Source organism: Corylus avellana, chromosome ca4 (genome assembly GCF_901000735.1).
Source record: "Corylus avellana chromosome ca4, CavTom2PMs-1.0".
Lineage (NCBI taxonomy): Eukaryota > Viridiplantae > Streptophyta > Magnoliopsida > Fagales > Betulaceae > Corylus > Corylus avellana.
In genome coordinates this window covers 28,080,766-28,103,238 of record NC_081544.1, presented here as the reverse complement: position 1 = coordinate 28,103,238, position 22,473 = coordinate 28,080,766, and the positions used below count along the sequence as shown (strand labels likewise).

General features: G+C 32.9%; 2 protein-coding genes across 3 annotated transcripts; one reads left to right on the top strand and one right to left on the bottom strand.

The window, feature by feature from the left end:
* Positions 1–13,404: 13,404 nt before the first annotated feature.
* LOC132179938 (uncharacterized) lies at positions 13,405–17,273 on the bottom strand. 2 transcript variants are annotated; one of them, XM_059592757.1, is made up of 5 exons: positions 17,146–17,273; positions 16,911–17,031; positions 16,077–16,329; positions 13,727–13,855; positions 13,405–13,544 (listed from the first exon to the last, which is right to left on the bottom strand). In XM_059592757.1, exons 1-5 carry the CDS (start codon positions 17,223–17,225, stop codon positions 13,423–13,425), a joined length of 705 nt encoding a protein of 234 aa, XP_059448740.1. In that variant the 5' UTR covers positions 17,226–17,273; the 3' UTR covers positions 13,405–13,422. The 2 variants fall into 2 exon arrangements, with proteins under 2 accessions (XP_059448740.1, XP_059448741.1); XM_059592758.1 differs by having other exon boundaries at positions 13,727–13,852.
* A 2,032-nt stretch (positions 17,274–19,305) lies between these two features.
* Positions 19,306–22,211, top strand: LOC132177786 (putative F-box protein PP2-B12). Its single transcript, XM_059590240.1, has 4 exons — positions 19,306–19,637; positions 20,652–20,791; positions 20,902–21,333; positions 21,926–22,211. Exons 1-3 carry the CDS (start codon positions 19,353–19,355, stop codon positions 21,326–21,328), a joined length of 852 nt encoding a protein of 283 aa, XP_059446223.1. The 5' UTR covers positions 19,306–19,352; the 3' UTR covers positions 21,329–21,333; positions 21,926–22,211.
* Positions 22,212–22,473: the final 262 nt, after the last annotated feature.

Here is a 22,473-nt window from a genome sequence, read left to right as displayed (position 1 = left end):
TACAATTTTTTTCCTTATTTTTTATTAGAGTAATGTTGTTATATACCATAATTTTATCATACACAATGCCAATATGATATAGTTTCAACCAACCCTAGAAATTGTTTTCTCTTTTCTTAACAATGATTGATTCAACAGTTGGTTAAGATTGACACATCACCATAGTAAAATAATTATAAAATAAAAATGTAATTTATAAAATTATTCTTTTATTGATGTTATGTTTTATTAGAGAAAGTTAATCATATAATAATATAATTGAATGAATACCATAACAAATATTGTTAGAAAGAAAGAAACGTGGATGAGTTCCTACCCTTATCTTATTCAATTTTTTAAAAAAAATGAGGGTGAAGGCATGGTTCCTATAGTTCCGATGGTTGCTTTCTAAAAAAATTGAACTGGAAAAAGACAAATAACAGTTTGCTTTATTTAAATCTTAGGTAAATAATATTAAACTTATTGTCACCCTAAAATAATAATATATAAAAAAATATTCCTTTTCAATTATTTTAACTTACTTAAACCAAAAAAAAAAAAAAAAAAAAATCGTTTTCAATTAAGATGAGGTAAATCGTCACTGTATAATATGATACTTCTGCTGTCGTAGACAACAACCACAAAATAATAATAAAGAAAAGAGATGATATAATTAAAAATGTATGCATTTTAATTTATAATAGGGTTTGTATATATATATTTTTAAAGAAGAACAAATCTTCATCAGATGGTAATAAAACGAGAGCCAAAGCTCTACAAAGTTAGAGCTAATTGCTCTAAAATTACAATATGAGAAATACAACTAGGATATTCCTCGATCGAAACTTGATATAATACGTTCATAATAGCCTCCTTAGCAAGGGTGTGAGCCACCGAGTTTGCTTCCCGCTTTACAAGACTAATATTCCAAGACCTCAAAGATTGTAAGACCAGTTGAATATTATCCAGGATCTGTCCCAATATGGTTTGTATATATAGTTATGAGTAATATTATATATAATATTTTTATTTAACATGTCTCAGAATATTGACGTGGTTTAAATATTCGATGAATGTAATTTATAAATGAACTAAACTGTTGGGACTTAAGGGGCCAAACACATCAAGCAAATTCCTTCCTAATTTCATTGACAAATGTTCATTTTAATGGACTCAAGTTAACTCGCCCAAGTCCTAAAGGAGTAGTTCAATCGATTATGGATTACGCCTAATGAAAAAGAGGTTACTGATTCGAATCCTCATCTTCCCCTTCCCTTGTATGAACATGTAAAAAAAAAAAAAAAAGTTAACACACCCAAAATAACTACTCATTGCTGTGGCATAATACTATCCTACAAAGCGACCAACATGACTCATTAAGTTAAATACTTTGAAATCCCAAGTTAAATATATATATATATTTTGACAAAAATTTTCTCAAAACTAATATGGAGGAAATATATTCAAACCAATTTTATAATAGTGCCAATTGCCAAGTGTCTATAAGCATTTAAAACATACATTAAATTCTTAAGGTCGTTAACAACAATTTATTAACTAACTTAGACTAATGTGTTAAATGAGTTTGAGGATATTTCCTTCTGGTTTAAAGGAAATTTATGTTTTTTTTTTTTTTTTTGAAAGAGAATATTAAGTTATATTTGAGAAGTATTTTTGTCTCCTTAAGAAGTTAAAAAACAAAAATACTCATCAAATATAACTTACTGGAGAGGATCCAAATCTGCAAATAATAACCGTCTCAATTAATATTTGTATTTTATGAATAAAAATTAATTAAAACTAAATACAATTTATAACATTATGCATTTCCTTTGTCATTTTTCGTACAAAAGGTAGACATGATTATTAATTTCTAGAATTTAGGAGGCACCTGATGTCAACAAAAATCAAGGTTTTGAACTTTTGATGCGAATAGTAGTGGTGTGGTGGCGAGGACTGTACCAACCAAAAATAATAATTGATGGCGGTGGACCGCGGTGGCATTATATGCCGTCTGCAGTACAGTAGATAGGCTATTTTTAATAAATTAATACGCACATGGCTCGAACTCGATGGCGCTTGGAGCCATTCCACCGCCAACCAGCTTGGGCCCCATTTGGCCACCGACTTGTGGAGCGGAGCCGTTGACAAAAGAACAATCCAGGACTTGGACGTTTTGTCCTTGTAAAAGTACGCACTTCTTGTAATCTTGCTGTTGATACCCGCTCCACCTTCGAGCTCTATTTTTCATCACAAAAGCTCTGATTTTGCATATATTTTTCAAAAATCTGTCTCTACTTATTTATATAAAATTTCCAAAAAAAATTGTCCTATTATTATTATTATTGAAATGACATATTTTAGATCAAGATCATATTCCCTCCGGGTGAAATGGGGAGGATGTTATTCCCTTTTAGTAGTGCATTATATTAGAGAATAAATATTTCGTACCTTATACATGTCAGACCTTTAATCAACAAAAAGCTGCTTTTTCAACACTTGTTTTATCTTGTAAAAATTTCTTTAGCTGTCTACCTTTCCTTTGTCCCTTTGTACGAATTATTAGGTTGTAAAATATCACAAAATATTTTAGTGTTAGAGCCCAAAATATTAGTAGGTTGTTAAATATCTTGAATTGTTAGGTTTTAAAATATCTCAAGCTGGTGAATAGTGTTAGAGCCCAAAATATCCTTGTCACACTCCGGTTCGACGTTCGCCCTGCTACTCTTCCTTCTTCCTCCTTCTTAATTGACTACACCTTACAAACACAAGGCTTAGAAGCCCTTCGAACTACTCTGACGCCCAAATTAATCCAGACTTTTGTGAAGGGTTAGGAAAATATATCTTATGTAGTAGTAAAAAGAGAGTTTAAATTGTTACATGATTATGGTGTTTATTTATACAATTTGTTTTGTGTCTTGCGAGGTTGCCTTGGATTCCAGGGCTCCTGACCCATCTCTAGATGCCACGTGAGTCGTCCTATCTGGGGTTTAGTGTCCCGATCCCCTCTCTTTAATTTCTAGGCGCCTCTTGTCCTATGATGGGAGCAGAGTTGGGCCGGTTACTTCTATTTAAAGTGAATCACTCTCTTAAGGTGAGAAGCGACGGATTGAGATCTTCTCTAATTATTCAAAATTAGAGAATCTCATGTTACGAAATCAGAGTCCGACTTGCCCGAGTCTATCTGGACCCAACAAATAGCTTCTTAAATGTGGATGATTAAACATTTAATATCTTTTTGTTAATACTTGTATAGGTGAATAAATTTACATAACATCTTGGTGAGTATCAATAAGTTCGTAAGTGGCATAAACAATCCTTAAAAAATAAAAATGAAAAAATGTGGCAATAAGTTGATTGAGGAATCTTTTAAAAAACTAATAATTGAATTACTAAAATTAGAAACCTAATAACTAAATTGAAATCACACGAACACTTATGAACTAAATTTGATTTTTTTTTCATTGACTTGAATTTCCTTTAACGTGTTTCTTGATTAGCAACAATTCTTTTTGAATATTTTTTGCATCACTCGTTCGGTATTGATCTGAGCTCTCCATCTGATGAAACTCGTTCGTTGAATGTGAGATGTTAAGTGTTTTTCTAGTGTTCTCATTGTGTCTTTTTAACTGTGATGTGACTTTTAAAATCACCAATAGATTAAAAGTTAATAATGATAATTTCAAATTCAACAATAATTTTAAAAGTTACATCATAGTTGAAATGACACAAAAAAAAAAAAACTAAAAAAATACTTTGCATTTCCTTTATGAATCTCATCATATAAAGAGGGACCGTTGTTAGGGCAACAATTACAGATGGTTGCAAATATAACATGTCCAATGACTATCAATAAACCCAAAGACCAAAGACAAAGACAAAGACCAAAAAAACAAAAAACACAACTACAAAACAATGGCAATCATTAAAAAAGGGGAACCAAGAATCTAAACCTACGATGTGACAAACCGCTGGTGAATTTTAGGACTCGATTCTCTAACTTTATCTCGTCAAGAACCTCATCAATGTTTCATCATCTCTCCTTCTTTTTTTTTCTTTTTTTTTTTTCAATTTCGTTATTATTCTAATTCAATATATAAACGTAATCCATTTCTGAAGTGACATGGCAGACTTCAAGGCATGTTTGGAATGGACGACTAATTCGTGGATTAAGTTTTGACACGTGGCTATCATGCATAATCTTGAACTTTGTGCTCCTATAGTCCTATGAGCTGGAAGTGACATGGCAGACTTTAAGGCATGTTTGGAATGGACGACTAATCCGTAGATTAAGTTTTGACATGTAGCTATCATGCATAGGCTTGAACATTGTGCTCCTGTAGTCCTATGAGCTGGAAGACACTCTTGGACAAGCAATTTCTTCTTATCGCCCACGTCAGATAATTAGTAAAGGTTTCGGCCTGAGTCTTGTTATTAAAATAACAGTACGTATGTTATAGTTTAATCAACAATTAAGATTGAATTTTTTTAAATTATTTTTTATTTTTCTTTTTTATTAAAGACTTTTAAAAATAAGTCAATTTTAAAATTTAATCTTGACCATTGATTAAATTACAACATATATATTATTATTTTAATAACAACATATAATTCAAATCTATTAATAAATTAGGTATCATAGAAAGCATATCTTTTAAAAACGAATATGCGCTGCAAAAATCATCTTAATATTGTACGCCTCTAGTGTTAATTAATTTAATGCGTAACTAGCAGTGGCTTCCAGTTAGGAGTTTATTCTTTTATTCAAAAAGAATCTTTTACTGAATTTTTTTGAAAGTATGAACTAAAATATCATTCTAAATTAAATTGTAAATAATATATATGGTTACCAAGAATCTTTGGTAACTGCACACGTTTTACATATTGCTCACATGTTTAATATGATTTATGTTTTGTTGATTTAAATTTTGAAAACCTTCTATTTTGTCACTCAAACTATATCTTTCTCATCTCAAGATTGGAAGATCTCCTCCGTAATTTTTGACATTATAGACTCTTTTACCTTTACTTTCTTTTGGGAAGCTAGAAAGATTAATCGAAGTGCAAACTTTTGTGCTCAATATTTGGCACGTCGGGCCACAGCCAGATCTCATTCTAGCAGCATTCCCTTTTTCTCTTCCCCTTTCAATTATTCTAGGATTGTTAGCGGAAAAGACCATCCTCTTTATGCTTGTTTGTTGTAGTTTTTCTGGTTTATAATGTACTTATATAAAAAAATAAAAAAATTTAGAAAGTTTACATCTAGGGAAGCTTTCCTTATTCCAAATTAATTAATTATTATTATTATTATTATTTTTTGAAAGAATAGAAAGTTAAGGGCATGTGTAAAGAGAAGATATGTAATTATTTATTTCAAAATAAAGAAAGAAAAAAAAAATCTATTTCCTGATATGATTGACATTCCAACGGTCCAACGCCTCCTTATCTTTGTGAATCCCATTAATCTTTGAGTGCTATGTCACAAAACTAGTGGAAAGCAACGTGCTAAACACACAATTTTGCCAAAACTAGTGGAAAGCAAAGTGCCATTTACCATTTCTCTGTACTAATAGGGACCAAAATTTACTCCAAACTGTTTTTTTACGTGCTTTTTAAATAACATTTAATAAAAAAGTATAGATTGGTTAAATATTTTTTTCGGTCTACATGTAAATTATTGAACATTATGGGTCTACATCTCAATTATTGAGTAGTGTCGACCAATACTTTATACCGATCAGAACGAAGTTTTAATTTCACCATTTGTTATTACTATTAATGGTGGTGGTTTAGTGGTCCAAATTTTTTTCAAAGTGGTTGAGCATATACTAGACTCAATTGGTTTTGAATGACGGATTGTAATTCCTAGTTTCCTAATGTCTAGGTTTCTCCTTAATTTCTAGCAGACAAGTACTACTAATCTAAAGATAAAGTTGTTACATGCACAAAGATTATATTTGTGAGGAGCCAACATGAAAACAGATTATGGATTTTTTTTTTAAAAAAAAGAAAAATTATCTTCCCTGCTAATGGAGAGGGTACAAAAAGCTGCGGGGGGCCCCTCTCTCCCCTACTGACCATTAGTCTTTTGGGGGTATGCCAAAAAAAAACAAGTGGAAAGCAAAGTGTTGAACATAAATCTCGTTAAATCTCTTCGCTTTTCTTGATTGGAAAAGTTCGATACCTCTCATGGTTGCAACTGTGGGTGTACAGGTGGTGTCATAATTCAGTATAATTTTGCCACGTCTCTAGCATTTGTTGGTTTTTTTTTTTTTTGGTTCGAAGCTTGCTTCTGCTTTTTTAGTATCTTTTTCATGAAGGGGATAGAAGTGAAAGGAAGGTTGATGCCTTTCCTTGTCATCAAATAGATCGAAGAAGACAAATGAACTTTGTATTGTATTTTTTTTTTTCCTGAGCAGAATACAAATTAACTTTCTCTTAACCATTCCCGTCTGGATGATGACTAGCTAGCTAGTTTCCTTGGGTTTCGGTAGGGGCCTTTTTTTTTAAAAAAAAAAAAAAAAATTTTAAATTTCCTTTTGTTTTGGTTCGAAGCTTGCTTGCTTCTTTTTTCTTTAGTATCTTTTTCATGCAGGGGATAGAACTTAGAAGTGAAAGGAAGGTTGATGCCTTTCCTTGTCATCAAATAGAAGAAGACAAATGAACTTTGTATTGTTTTTTCCTGAGCAGAATACACATCAACTTTCTCTTAACCATTCCTGTCTGGATGATGGCCAGCTAGTTTCCTTGGGTGTTCGGTGGGGGATTTTTTTTTTTCCTTTTCCTTTTAAGATGAAAAATACGATTACGAGTAAAAGTGACGAGAGAAATTACATTTTTATCGCACAATGTTAACACGGTAGTCCTAACATACTCTTGTTAAAAATAACTCAAGAGTTAATTGAGACTAGCTAGCACATTAATATTATAATTGGAAGATAATTATATAATAAAAAAAGTGGTATAAAACATTATTCGTAATGCTATAAACATTTTTATCCCACCATCCTAAAACGCTAAGAGACTGCTCCAACCAACCTTAATCAATCATTGCTAAAAAATAAAATAAATAAATAAAAATCCTAGAGTTTGTTGTGTTATTGCCATATAAGCAGTGCTTACTCTTTAACGTGTCAGTAAAAACCATCATTGGATACTATATAGTCTTTTATTTGTTATTCCATCCCATGATAATTTCTTTTACGTAACACTCCTCTGTGTGATAAAAATTGTGGTCTAGTTAGTATTAGGTGGTTGGTGAGTTTTGAGTCCTAGCTTTCTAGAATGCCTTGAGAGTCAAACATGGTAGGAGCTAAAATTCTCGTTACCATAAACTCGTTGATGTCAAACAAGAAAACAATTCCACGGCATAATTATAACCCCCTCAGAACCTCCATTTTCCATCACACGATGAGACAATATAATCTTCTCAGCTCTCACTAGAAGCGTCCACGTACAGACGATCAAATCCAAGCTTTGACTACGAAAAAGGAGACATAGTAGTTAGAAGTTGTTTGCTAATTCGATAGAAAATTCGACGCTTACTTTGAGTGTAAAAAAAAAGGACTCTTGTGCTTTATAAGTAGCTAGTGAGATACCTTTTTGGTAATTGAGTAATTGTTATACGATTCTCATGCAATTTTGTTGATATAATAATAAAAATTAGCTCTTAATTCATTACTTATAATTTTATTTTATTTTTAAAATAATTAAGTATTGATATTCACTGCTATATTATCTCATTTGTATGATAATTGTATGATAATATATTAAATAACATTCTGTATAGCTTGTTGGTTGAAAATGGAATTCTTTTTGGGCCTCCAGTCGAAATTCATCCGGCCCAAAAAGGTTTTTAAGGGTCGGCCTAGTCCTGAGGTTTTTATCATATGATTAGCTCAAGTTAGGTGTGAAGCAGACCCAATGGATTCTTGGGTCATTGAAAACAGATTAGGCCTTATCCTTTGGGAACAAAATTATCCTCGCGCGGATGCTCTAATATTATGAGTGACATTTCCATTTTTGGAAAGAAAATATGGGGATTTGAACTTAATGACTTTCGCTTTATGAAGCATAGTTCACAGTCAATTGAGTTGCTCCTTGAGAACAATAATGACTTTAATATTATAATAAACACTTAATCTTAATAACTCAGAACTTTTATTTTCATATCATTTTAATTACAACTTATTTTAAAAATTTAAGCACACAACTTTTTACATTCATTTAGTTCATGGCACATTAATGGTGTGAAAGTGAGTGTAATAAAATATTTGTGAAGTATAGCATTACACATCAATCAATCATTTAAGGGGAAATGAATGATATTTCTGAAAATATTTTCCTCATAAATATAACACCATTGTTGCCAAAAAGTAGATGCTGTATGCCCCTTATTTTTTAAAACTCCAGAATTTCGAATCAAGGGACAGAAATCAATTCAAATTTGCCTGAATTTTAATTAAAATAAAAATGACCCAATCAATTATTCAGAATGGACTGCCTATATATATATTTTAAATCAATTTATCTTATCCAAAATCATTCTCTTGTTCTATGTTTAGTACACAAAATAGAACCTAAAATGAAATAGTCAGCTTATTTTTGCATGACATCTATTCAAGGAACACAATTCCTTGAAATTCTCGAGAGAAGAGGGGTTCTAGGGCCCGAGGTGCCTTGGGCAGGTGAGCCCTACATCCTAGATTGTCGAGACCTATCAAGCACCCTGAATCTCACACTCTCCTCTCTCATTCCATGCTCAAATTCGCTAGAAGCACGCAAAGAATTCTAAGGAATAGGGATCCCTATTCAAGAGTGGGTAAATTTTACATTGTTGTCAACCTCTTACAACCCTCATTTTTTCAGGCTTGAGACCAACTGTATGCAAAATAGAACACAAAGCACCAACACATGAGTAAAGGAATATAAATATGCAACAAAAATTATATTTATCCATACGATATTCCACTTTAGAGAAGGTTGTTAAGTTAGACCAAGAGAGGAAGAATTGCTGACCAATAAATTATTTTCACTGAATGCACAAAGAAATAAAGTCCCCAAAACAATCAAGGCAAACCTGTAATTCAATTTCCCAAATTTCAATCAAGCTTCAAGGTTAATAAAAGGAGAAACTTCGGAGATTGAAAGTGTGTGCAATATAAATCCTAAAACCAACTCTTTAGCACTAAAACCACTCTCAGCTTTCTTTACAGCCGTCGTATCATGAAGTAACCCTCCAAAAGGAGGAGAAATTAAAAAGAAAAGATGGTCTTGAGGGGACTCTTGGAATGCTATACAGGCTCTACTTGTCGAACTCCCATATGATGCCTCCATCCTCTACAATAAAAGAACAATGATATGTTGCCATAAGATCTATCTCAAAGCACAAATGTAGAATGAGGTAATGATACAATTTCCAACAATGAAAAAAATACAAGCTGATTAGCACAACAGATAATTAAATCTGAGGAATATTTCCAGAATTTCCCACGTTAAACTGAAATTTTTGTTTGAGAAAAAAAAAAATGTTACAGTTTTCAAACATAGAAGGATGTAGCTTCCGTGATTCTATGAATAAAGCTATTTTCCAAATTGTACAATGCCTGTCAATTTAGTATCCTACATAACGAATATAGCAGATGATATCATCATTCTTATAGTAGGAATATGTCTCTATTTGTTACATTTCAGAAGAAGACTAACCCTAAGCAATACAATGCGAAGATTAGCATCACCTGTAATCTTTTCTTTTTATGAGCTACCAAGTGCAGCAATACCCTCTCACTAGTTCTCAACAGATTGGTGTCTAATGCTAGAAATGCAAAGAATAATTTGTCTTGACCAGAAAGTGAATCTCCGACCACTACTTAGAGGACAAGATGGGTTCAATCCTACATTAAAAGGAAGGACTTAAGAATCATAAGTCAGGGGCATACCTTTAACTTTCTTGTTTATCCAGATCTCCAACAGCATACCAGCACCAACTCCACCCGCAATACATGCTCCATAGAAGGCAATGGCAGATGGTAGGGACCTCCGAGGAAGGAAATAGCACTCTGGAATCTGTCTAATCTTTTTTGGCAGACGCTTCTTTATAACTGGTTTGGCACCAGGATCCTTCTGCAAGTCATTACCAACGGCTTTCCAGTCAACCCCTTTGAACGGGTCTTTTGCCTCTTCAGTTCCCATGGTATCCCGTAGTTTGCCTTTCAAGTCTGAAAAATCAAACCATAGAATCGTATGTGAAGTCCAGAAACTGAGGTGGGATAGAAACACAGCATAAAAAGAACCAGAGATTATGACAGTGACAAAAGAAACTCAAAGTTACACTCACACACAAATGGGCAGGTGCTGGCAGCATAAGTAGCCAATATCAGCAACTTTATAAGTCAACATCTATAATAGCTGAAGGATTTCTTTTCGGAAAATTGTTAGAATATTAATTAAAGGGTTAAATTGTTTAAGTACTGATTGTCATCTCGATTCTGCTTTCTACATTTTGTTGATTGGTAAAAGATATAACCAAATTTGCAACAATTGTGCTGTAATTTATATATGATAGCCAATGCATTTAGTGTGATATATTTTGGGAGGTTATGAAAATACGAGATTCTTGAGTTTAAATCATCTTTAGATTTCTCATTTGAAGAGAAAAACAAACCACACATTTGTTTCCATGAAATCTGTTCAACCTTACTATCACTAAGTTTGTTAGAACCACTGGTTAGCAGCTTAAAAATTTTCTGATTCTCGATGTTTTATCAGAAGTTTGTAAAGATTGTGGTACCATTTTAATGCTCTGATAAATTCTGAATGAATACTTTTGGAGTCTGTCAAAGTAAAATTCTCACATTATTTAATGTTTCCTTTTGGTGTCTTGGGGCCATTAGCCTACAATCATGTTATGGCCAAACATGATTGCACAAATACCTGAGGGCACAGGTTGCCTTCTACGTTGTAGTGGCAGTATATATATACTGACACACTCACTCACTTTGTACCTTGCTAAATAACTTGAGTTAATTAAGATTGTTTTTGGGTTCCCATATGGAACTTGAATCTTGAGTTAATTAAGATTCCTAAGTATTCCTAAATCCTAATAATATAAACAAACTCGAAAATAAATGCAAAATCAAAGAATCAAAATCTAAACACTCAATTAGTTCAAAAAATAAAAATAAAAATAAAAGAAAATGAAGTAACTCGAAAAATCTATACCTGAAAAGACGGGAGCCGAGAGAGAGATACGACGGCTTGCCGCTTGCAACGAGAAAGCGAGGGATACGACGGTGAAGTTTAGCCACCAGACACGACCGGAGACGAGAGAGACACACAACAGCTTGCCGCTTGCAACGAAAGAGCGAGAGAGAGGCAGCCGGAGAGAGCCGGAGAGAGACGGCCGCGCGGCGTGAGAGAGAGGCAGGAGGCAGGGCCGCAGGCGTGAGGAGTTTGGGATTACGGTTCAAATGTTATATCCAAGCTTAAAACGACGCCTTTTTGAGTTTCAATTAAAATTTTTAAACAAAATGTCAAAACGACTCCGTTTTACTATGCAGGAACGGTTTAGTTCGATCCAGTTAACCAAAAAAAAAAATTTTATACCAATTAACCGAACCAAACTGACGTTAATATAAAAAATTCATATTGATTTTCGAACAGCAAAAGTCAATTGACGATTAATTACGATTTGATCATCGATAAGCAATCAGTAATAAGTAGAAAGATAATTTGACCACCCCTATATTTAACTAATTAATAAATTAGTTATCATAGAAAACATATATTTTAAAAACGAATATGAGCATCAAAAATCATCTTAATATTGTACGCCTCTACTGTTAATTAATTTAATGGGCTAGGGCCAGCAGTGGCTCTAGTAAGGAGAACAGATACTCTTCATGCCATTTTGGGCTGAAAAATATCTAATTAATGGTTAAGATATCTTTAAAGAAATCTTGAGGCCATAAATAAGATATATATCTTATTAATAAAAAAAAAGAAAAGAAAATATTATATATTTTTTTAAAAAATATAAAAAATTAAAGAGTGACCAAATCACCTTAATTGGGACTAGGGTGGCTAAAGCCACCCCATGGCCCTTGGGAGTGATTCAGCCACCCCCAAAGGCCAAATCTTAAAAAATAAAAAATTCATTTAGTTCTTAAGAGTGATTTGGCCACACCAAGGGCCAAATGATTTATTTTTTTTATGAGTTTAGGGGGTGGCCCTCAAGCCATCCCCAACTAAAATGAGATAATCCAACCACTTCCTATAATCAAGATAGAGTGGTCAATTACCCTTATTTTTTTATTATTTTATTATTTATTTTTTTAATCTAAAATATTATTTTTTTTGTAATGAGACATGTGTCATATTAGTAACTCTAAAATTTTTAAGAAAAAATTTCAATCATGAACTAGATATTTTTTAATCCATAATGAATCGGAGAAAATCTTATTCCCCAATAAGAAGTTCAAAATTGTTTGACAAAACTTTTCTTCTATTTGTTATTGTTCATGCATTATTTTTTTAGAAAAATTAACATTAAAATATTCTACTTTTTTTAAAACTTTTTATATCACATCATATACATTTTATTACTATTTAAATAAAAAAATCACTACAAAACAAAATTTTTTCATTTTTCTATATTTTTCACTTTTTTATACCCAACACCCTTACTTTTTTTTCTTCGTATCAATTTATATCAACTTAGGTATTTAGGGAAAAGATTTTAACAAACAAACCCTTTATTCTTCTCTTTTTTTTGATAAACAAAAAACCACCAACCCTTTATCTAAAAGAATTTTTTACCTGAATTGAGAAATGTTACACCTATACACTTCTAAGACTACAACCAACAATTGAAAAAAAAAAAAAAAAAAAAAAAGCTTCCCAAAATGCATAAGTGTTATGTTTTTCTTCAAGAGTTTTGATTCCACTACCAATTAAAATTGCATTATTTTTTTTTTCACACTAAACAAGCCTTAAATAGGCTAAGCCACACATTTAAAGCTCGCATGGCTTGTTAATCGAGCTCGGGCTTGGGCTTGAGATAATTGGTCTGAGATTTTTTTTGTAAAAGTCGAGCTCGAACCGAGTCAAGGAGCTCGAGTAATCGACTCGGCTCAAATTTACCCTTCTAGCAATCCCGAGCCAATATACCTACCCAACAAGCCAAGTTTGAGCATGAGTTTTCCAGCTCGGCTCATTTATGTTCCCTCTCAAATAAGCCAATCCGGGATAGCTAATATTCGGATCAGATCGGCTCATTTACGGCCCTAATCTTATTAATCATTTCTTTTGCGGAAGAAATAGAGATGATGAGCCAGAGAGTCACAAAAGAGAGAGAGAGAGAGAGAAACAAAGACAGACAGAGATGTGGAATAAAGTAAATAAACATTCTCTAGCAGTGTCATAACATACTGGTGAGATACTCATTCAATGCCACTCTATTCCTCCTAATGTGGTAGAGCCCACCCCTTCCCATACTTCATTAACACCTACTTCTTCATTGTCAACACCTTCCATGTCGCAGTCCCACCAGCCACAACCATTTGCATCTGCTAGCAGAAAATATTAGCAATATCTTATAAACGATTAAGGAGAAGACAATTAAAGAATTTTACAAGAAAAAAAAAAGCTTAATATGATCTCATGAAAGCAAAGCTCTACTTTTTTTTCCCAACTCAAACAGAAATTTATTTACCAAAAGATTTGAAAAAGAAACATATAGCATACTAACAGTGATTGTAAAGAGGTCTCCTCTTCTTCTTGCTAATAAATCTCTCTTCCCTTCCTTTTGGCTTTGGTTTTGGATCACCTCCAAGAACTAACAAATGTTTTCGAGCAGTTTGTTTCTCATCCTCACCTACTAATTCACATGAAAAGGAAAGTCATGCTCAGAAACCACAAACAACAAATGAGAAAGATGAAAGTGGGAAAAATGAAGGCTATTTACAGCCTAATTTAATTGAACACCTACCATGATCCTACAATTTTACATGAACATTTGTAGAAAAAATAAGACACATGATGCCTTCACCTCATTAATTTTTTTTAAATATTTTCCCCATCTAACACATGATTCTTTAAACTATAATTCATCTTAATTGGCTAATGCATTCCGTTGCAGGCAAATACACTAGCAATCTGTGAAACAATAATCAATTCCTTCTGATTCCCTCATACATTTTGTAGGCAAAAACCCAGCTCAACTTAGTAGTTTCCTAGCTTAAGAATCAAAACTGGTTTCAGGTCTGGTAATGTCCAGATTCTATAGGCAAACTGCAACAACACACCAGATACCGTTAGATGCAGGGGTCCTAAACACTAGTCCACTACTACTGGAAAAGGAATTCCAAACTTATATTTTAATTTTTCTGCCGACCAAAAGGGAACCACCATCTTTTCATGAGGGTACATATTGTTAGAATATTAATTTAAAATGAATAAGTCCACCCTTTCCTATCAATTTTTTAAACTCTTTTTTTTTTTTTTTTTTTGAACAAAAGGTAATTTAAAATAATATAAGATAATGGACCTAAGTTTGAACTTGACTCCACAATTTACCTCTCATTTCAGTTAAATATTCTATGCGAGGCACTTTACCTATTGAGGAAAAGTATTAATATTAATTTAAATAATTAAGGCCACCATTTCTTATTAATTTAAACTTTTAAAACAAGTAGTTATTTAATATCTACACGCTAATATTCGCAAGGACCGTTCATCTCATGAGTTTGGACTCAAACTTGAGAGCTCACAGATCCTAAGGCACTTGTCTCAACATTCAAACCAACTTTTGTGCAATTTGATCTCGACTGGGTTGCACAAGAATCTTCCTATAACCTATTAAAGCAACAAAGTGAGGGGCCAAATAAAGACATTTTCTTAAGCCTTGGTGGCTGGTAGATACTTGAGCTACCTAAGCATGAAAAATATATGCAAGGGTTTACACTTTAGAAAAGAATCAGTTATTTGGGAACTCTTCCCAGCACTGATATGCTTTCATGAACTTGTGAAGTAATAGTTGATAATTTGACTGTGAATGCCATCCTACAGAAAGTCAAAGCAGCTAAAATCTTACAAAACCTCAGTAAGCAGATACAGGGCTTGTGGCCCCAGCACCTGCAAATTTTTCATATCATTTGAGCTTTGCATTAAAAAACAGGGGACGATCGGTGTGGACTTGTTCAAAAACTATAGAAGAAAGAAAAGTTGCCACATAGACAAGTCACCTATGCCAATCTTATCCTGGGATTTGGATCAAAAGTAATCTGACATCAAAATTTGCACTAAATCCAGATAGATTTTTACTGTTTTCATCATATACATTGCTCATTTTGCTACAACTCAACTTTTGTAGCCGATGGTTATCAATGTTAATTCTATCAATATCTCAAGCAGAACAAAATGAACTACTAAACTCTGCTTCAAATTGGACCATACACGACGAAACCAATGCTCCATTTTCTAGCAGAAAAAATGTGCTAAAAAGTAAAAAAGTATACCATCTGGGTTTTTCAGATTTCAGTACCCAAAAAACAACACTCTCCAGTTGCCTCAGTATATAACAACCATTCGACTTATTTGATGTGAGTTTTTCTTTTCTTTTTGTAAATTTTGGATGGCTTTAGAGAGCTATGTTCACCACTGGAAAGTATTTGTAGAAGTTTGTAATAAAATGAAATATATGAAAGAACAGCTTTAACAAAGAGAGAAAGATATACAATAATTTTGGAGTGGTTCGGCCTTAGAAACCCATGTCCACAACTGGGAAGTACCCAATGGGATCGTAGGTTTGTGTTACATGCATTATTTATAACGAAAATGTAGTAGGTAACTTGGTAAGGCAGACTAGACAAGGTAATCCTAAATATTCGGACACTTTTTTCTTCAAACTTTTTTTTCACCAATAGGAACCATAACCAAAGAAAGCCTAATATATAGTTGCTAGTTTTCTAATTGTATCCTTTAGTTTTATTGGAAACCAACTAAAGACTTAAATCACGAACATAGAGAAATATTCATAGCATATTGATCCTGAATCGTATGAACAAATTGCTTTAAGTAATTAAGATAAGATGACAAACCTTGAAATGGGTTCCTCCTTTTTCTTGATTCTTGTACATCATCTATTTTATAACTCTCCACTTCACCACCAACACTACAAGAACCTTCACAGTCTCCTTTCTCTTCACCAGTATGCTTGAACTGTTCAAAAAACACTTTACCAATGACAAAGTTCGGCTTTGCTTCCCCAACTTTCTTTCCCTCACTAAACCCATCAATGGTGCTACTTGCTTCTATTGGACCCAGGGGAGATGAAAAGGGCCTTGATTTGCCCTGGCACAAATTAGAACCTTTTTCCTCTTATAACCCTAGATTTTAAATTCCAAAATGGAAAAAAAAAATAAAAATAATAATAAAAAAAAATTGCACAATTTGAAAATAAAAATAAAGATAATAATGCTCCGTTCAATTTCTCAGAAAAAAAATTTATTATTCAAAAGAAGCTTAAAGCGTCAAATTTCAGAAGATTTTGGAACCTAGTTAAATTCAACATATTCAATACCCTATTGCTCATATAACACACACATTGCAGGAAAAAACAAAGAAAAATAGCATTACTCGGTTTGGTATCTGAGAGACTAAGAAAATAAAAGGGGAAAAAAAAACTTATTGAATCTAAGTTTTTGAATTACTATTTATAAATCACGAATTTACTACCATAGATATCTAAATCCTTGATTAAACACCGCCTGAATACAACTATGCTATTCGTTTACTTGGCTTATCGGAAGCTCATCAGAGCTCCTCACATTTAAATTAAAGAAAAAAAAAGAGAGAGAGAGAGAGCACCCAGAATCTCATTTTCGTTTCTTTTCCCCTCCATTTTCTCAGAGCAACCAAACGGGCCAAAATACCTCAACTGTTCTGGGTAGCACAGAAGTAGTGTGCAGCTTCCGGTCGAGGAAGTCCGCGAGCGACGCGCCTGAGCCCTTCTTCGAAGCTTCGCTCTGAATATCTTCTTTAGAATCACTCGAACTAATCCATTAAACAAAAGTGGAAACCCCCACATTAAATTAGCAGCAATCAATTAACCGATTAAAAACTGATTTAATAAAGAAAAATAAATAAATTAGGGTTTTGTTTTGGTACGATTTAGAAGAGCAAGAAAGGAATGACGAAGCGATAGAGCGCTGCCCCAAAGCTCTAATTGAAGTGTTTCCGGAATTCATTTCTCTGTAACTTTGAAAGTTCAAAAAACAATTTCTTCGCTTTTTCGTTTGTGAAGCTCGGAAGGAAGGAGTGTTTATTTATTTGGTCCCATTTCTCTTATTTAATATTTACTTGGGAGTTTTGGGCGCCAAAAGTTTGAATTTTTTGTGAAAAAATTTCCGCGGTAACACTCTAGAGTTTCCATTATGGATTGAATTTTTATTTTTTATTAGAACATTCTCAACTGAGGAACCAAATTTTTATTGCAAAATGGCTTTTCAAAACGCACTTTATCTAGTTTAGCTAAAGAATTTTCAAAGGTCTCATACATCTTTTAAATATTATTAAAAGTGAGAAAAATTTTGAGGAAAAAAGAACATGTGGGAGGAAAAATAAGAAAAGTTTTGGGAAAAAAGAGAAAATGCTAGAGAAAAAATAGGAAAAAATTTGGAAAAAATATAAAACAGATGAGAGAAACAATAAAAAATAAAATGGCTCTCTTGAAAAGTGCTGCTTCATTTAGCTTTTTTTTTTTAGCAATTCCAATCATTTTTTTTTTTTCCAGCTAATCCAATATATGAGGTTTTTAAACATTTGAAGAGTCATTTTAAATAAAAGTAACATTTGACTCTTTCATTGGGAATACTCTAAGAGCATTCCCAATGGAAGAGCCAAATGTTACTTTTATTTAAAATAGCTCTTCAAATGTTTAAAAAACCCCTAAATTGGATTAACAAAAAAAAAATGTAAAATAGATATTTGATTGGAAGAGCTAAAAAAAAAGCTAAATGTAGCAACACTTTTCAAGATAACTATTTTATTTTTCATTGTTTTTCTCACATGTTTTCTCTTTTTCCCAAATCTTTTCCTATTTTTTCTCTGTATGTTATCTTTTTCCCAAATTTTTTCCCATGTTTCCTCTCCCATGTTCTTTTTTTCCCAAAACTTTTCTTATGAGTCAATTTTTTTTTTTTTTTTTTTTTTTAAGTTTTAATTTTTTGAATTACACCTAATTTTGTATTTTTATAAGGTTTATATGAGTACAATGGTCATTTCACCTATATACCATTTTGATTTAACCCTGTATTTTAAGGATGGTGTGATATTGCAAAATTTTAAATATATATACGGCGACTTAACATTGTAACTTTTTAAACTATAAGAATATGATTGTAAAAGTGTTGGAACTTCAAAAGGGTAAGTAAAGTTTTCTCAAGTTTTAAATGTGTTTTTTTAATTAAGTTATTTTTCCAGTTTATATTGTATTTTTTTAAATTTACAATCTATCTTCTCCTTTTATATCAAATTTCAATGGGGATGACTTTTAAGTTCCATTCAATTTGTGAAAAGATTCGCGGCCCATTTTTGGCAAATATTTTGTGTTAAAATAAACTAGAGAATATAGGAATAAAACTGAATACTATATTTTTGTGTGTATTGAACTGTATACGAAGAGACCTATTTATAATTGAATAAGGCCAGATAAAATAGAAAATACAATCACAAAATTAATGTACAATATTGCAAAATAATATTAATATATAAAATATATCAAATCAGCAATTATGGTGAATATTAGAATATATTTAGAATATATTCTAACATTTTGAATAGACAAAAAGGATGAATGAATGGATTGAAAATTGACAAGTACTGTAAAGAAAATTGCTTGTTAATTTGAAAAATTTGTTTGATTTTTTTGGGTAAATAGAGAAAAAGTGAGAGATGCTCAAGCTTTTTAGTTATGCGTTTTATGGAAGCAATGTTAATAATGACTTTAGAGCACTCTCAAGTCTCATCAACTCTCTTAAATCTTATTTTATTCTTGAAATATAGAAGAACAAAAAAAATTAAATTATCCAAAAAGTCATATGCAACGGATACCTCATACATTTCCTAAATATTGGGTAAACTATAATGTTATCTAATGCATTAGGTAGCACTTTAGCTTCACGATCAATTATTTACACAAAATACTTGTCTCTGCTCTCTGCCTTCCATTGGGAACCTTGTTGTGTACTTGTGTTTATAAAAATATAAAGATTTGTAGGGAATTGTAAAGATAAAAATGTGCGGCTTTTCATCTGCAATCCTTTCTCTGAATCGCTGTGAGTTTTTAAAAACAGAAGAAAATAAGAGGAAAGGAAATGGGTGTTACTGCACTGCCGGAAGAGTGCATCGCCACCATAATTTCCTTCACATCACCTCGCGATGCTTGCAGGGACGCGCTAGTCTCCCGGATGTTCGGATCAGCCGCAGGTTCGGATCTCGTGTGGAACAGGTTTCTGCCACCGGATTATCAGCAGATCATTTCTGAATCGGTTTCTTCGGGATCATCGTCATCGTCATCATCATCCTTGAATAACTTATCCAAGAAGGATCTTTATTTCCATCTTTGCCACAATCCCATCCTCATCGGCAACGGTAACAGGGTGAGCAAAAGTCACTGACTCACGAGCTGCTTACATATAAATTATTTTGAAACTCAAATGATTACTTCGGAAAATGTGCTCTGAATATTTATTAATTTATAGATACCTAAACCCTAAACACTAAACCTAATATAGTTACCTAAATCCAGGGGAGGGACCAATTTAGTAATTAATAGGCTAATGTTTTCAGACAGAGTTGGATGATTTTTAATGCTTGGATGTTACACGTGATTTGGCTTACTATTTTCCAGATAGTTGGTTTCCTAATGATTTTATTTAATTCACTATCCTTACATGGTTTCGGAATCCTTTAGAGAGAATCATAGTATATATGAAACACATACATTTGAGATGTTCGTAGTGCCTTGTTTTAAAATTTTTTTTGTTATTAAAATTTAGACCTGAGAGGTACTGCAATTGGGAGATATTTGTTTAACTTTCTTCTGTAAGTTCCAAATGTACAGTTTGCCATATGATAGTTTGGTTCAGCGATGTGTTGTTTGAAAAAATAGGAATTTCAAAATGCAATTAAATAAAGTGTAATTTTTTTAAAAAAAAAACAGTTAGCGTTTGATAAAATCGTGGGTTGGTCTTTAAAATTTTTAAAAACACATTTCCCATGTTTTCAAATTGTTTTTTTTCCAAAACCGCTCCCAAATGAGACATTTTTCACGATTTTATTTAAAAACACATTTTTAACTTGCGAAATTGTAGAGCAAAACGGACTTTTTGTTTAATAATTGCTTGAAATCCAATGGTAGCACATCCGATTAGACTCATGTCTCAAGAACCTGTGGTCGCTGGTTTGAATCTTTTGCCATTTCTCTTCTCTTATAATCACTCACTCAAAAAGAAGTGCGGTTCATATGTTTGATTTTATTAAAATTGTCTCAATTTTATTGAACTGAGAGTGTTTGTGATATACTTCTGACTTTTTTGTCATCTAATCTCTCTTTTCCTATCCCTACTCTCCTTTTGTTGATTTGTATAATAATTGGAATGGTGATTGACCAGAGCTTCGCAATAGATAAATTGAGTGGGAAAAAGTGTTACATGCTGGGAGCGAGAGAGTTGTCTATAATATGGGGAGACACTCCGCAATACTGGGACTGGACTCCTTCAGCTGAGATGCCAGTTTCACTACCCCAGTCCAGGTCTCTCTCTACCTCTCTGTTTGCATGTTCGTGTGAGCATAGGCATGCTTGTTTATCCCTTTTTACATGGCAGCAGCGGGGGTAATATTATTGGTGTATGAAATGTGCAGATTCTCGGAGGTGGCTCATCTTCTAGATGTGTGTTGGCTTGACATAAAAGGTAGAATTGAGACTAATATCTTGTCCCCAAATACAAGATATGGCGCCTACTTCGTTTACACTTTTGTCAGTTTAGCGGTAAAGGGAGAGGATGAGAAATATTATAACACTGGGCTTGACCGCCCAGTGAAGGTGTCCATTAGATTTGAAAATGAGAATGAAGGTAATGCTACCAATGCTTATTTGCTACCAGATACACCAGAAGAACATGATGGACGACATCCACACATGAGAGAGGACATGTGGATGGAGATTGAGATTGGAGAATTCTTCACTGACCAAGTTCATGGCATGGTGGAGATGTGCTTGATGGAGATTGAAAACGGTAACTGGAAGTCTGGCCTTGTGGTCCATGGCATTGAGCTTCGGCCAAAATAAGAAAGGTAAGAGAAATGGTTTTGCAATTTATGGATTGGTATATCTCTTGTCTTGGTAGGGTAGTTTATACCCGATAAGATGTTCAATGAAGTTCTATTGATTATGATGAAGTCAGTTCCCTCTCCAACCATGCTTCTTACACACAAAATGTTTTTGAAGTTTGATGATTTAGAAATGATTCTTCCTTGAAGTTGAAGGCTTGAAACTATCCATATACTATAAGGAAGTCTCACCCCTGCCCTCACTATTAGCTAGCAATACTATCAACACACAGCTGAGGCCGAAGCAGAAGGAGTTGCACGGCAACATTCTAACAGTTGGCACAATGAGAACTGATTTTAATTGCTAAAACTTTTCAACATGTACCTGGTCATTCTAATTGCTAAAATAGTAAAATGATCATTCATTTATTTGATATATAATAATATAAGATAATATTGATTAATTCAGAGATTGTCACCACTTTCTGTCATAGAAATTATAGGTAGTTGTTAAGGCCCCCTTTTGTTTCAGTGTAAAATGTTTTATGCTGAAAATATTTTTCAAAAAAACTGGCAATTTTTCACAATGAACTAATCTATTTAAAATTTTCTGCAGGAAAATACTGTATTCAGTGCAAGTCCAAGATCCGCTGTTTGCACAAACGCATCGTAAGTTTATAAGAGGACAACAGTTCTTTAAAGATCAAGTAAGGTATTGTAATTATGAGGTTTTACATTTTTATCATGATAATATGTGAGACCTTTATTATTTGTATTCTTATGATTCCTAAGCAGTACTTAAGATCCATGGCTTCTTTTTTAAATTATAGAGGGACCAGCAACTACGAAATCAGTCCCAAATTCCAGCCTTTCTGATGTCTTGAGCAAAAAATGCAATCTTAAATCCCTTAAATGCCATTAACATCTACAATCATGTATGCTGTCCGTCTTCTAATGCTTTCAACTTAAGTAACAGAGCATTTATCATTGGCATGATGACATCGAATTGGGTTTGTTTCCTAATTCCTATGTAGACACTTGAACCATATTCACCGTATGGCCTTCTTTAAGCCACTTATAGTTGCTTTTTTTCCTTTTTCTTTTCTTTTTTTTTTTTCCCCAGAAAGTCACAAAGATAATCGTCACTTGTTTCAAGTACACTCA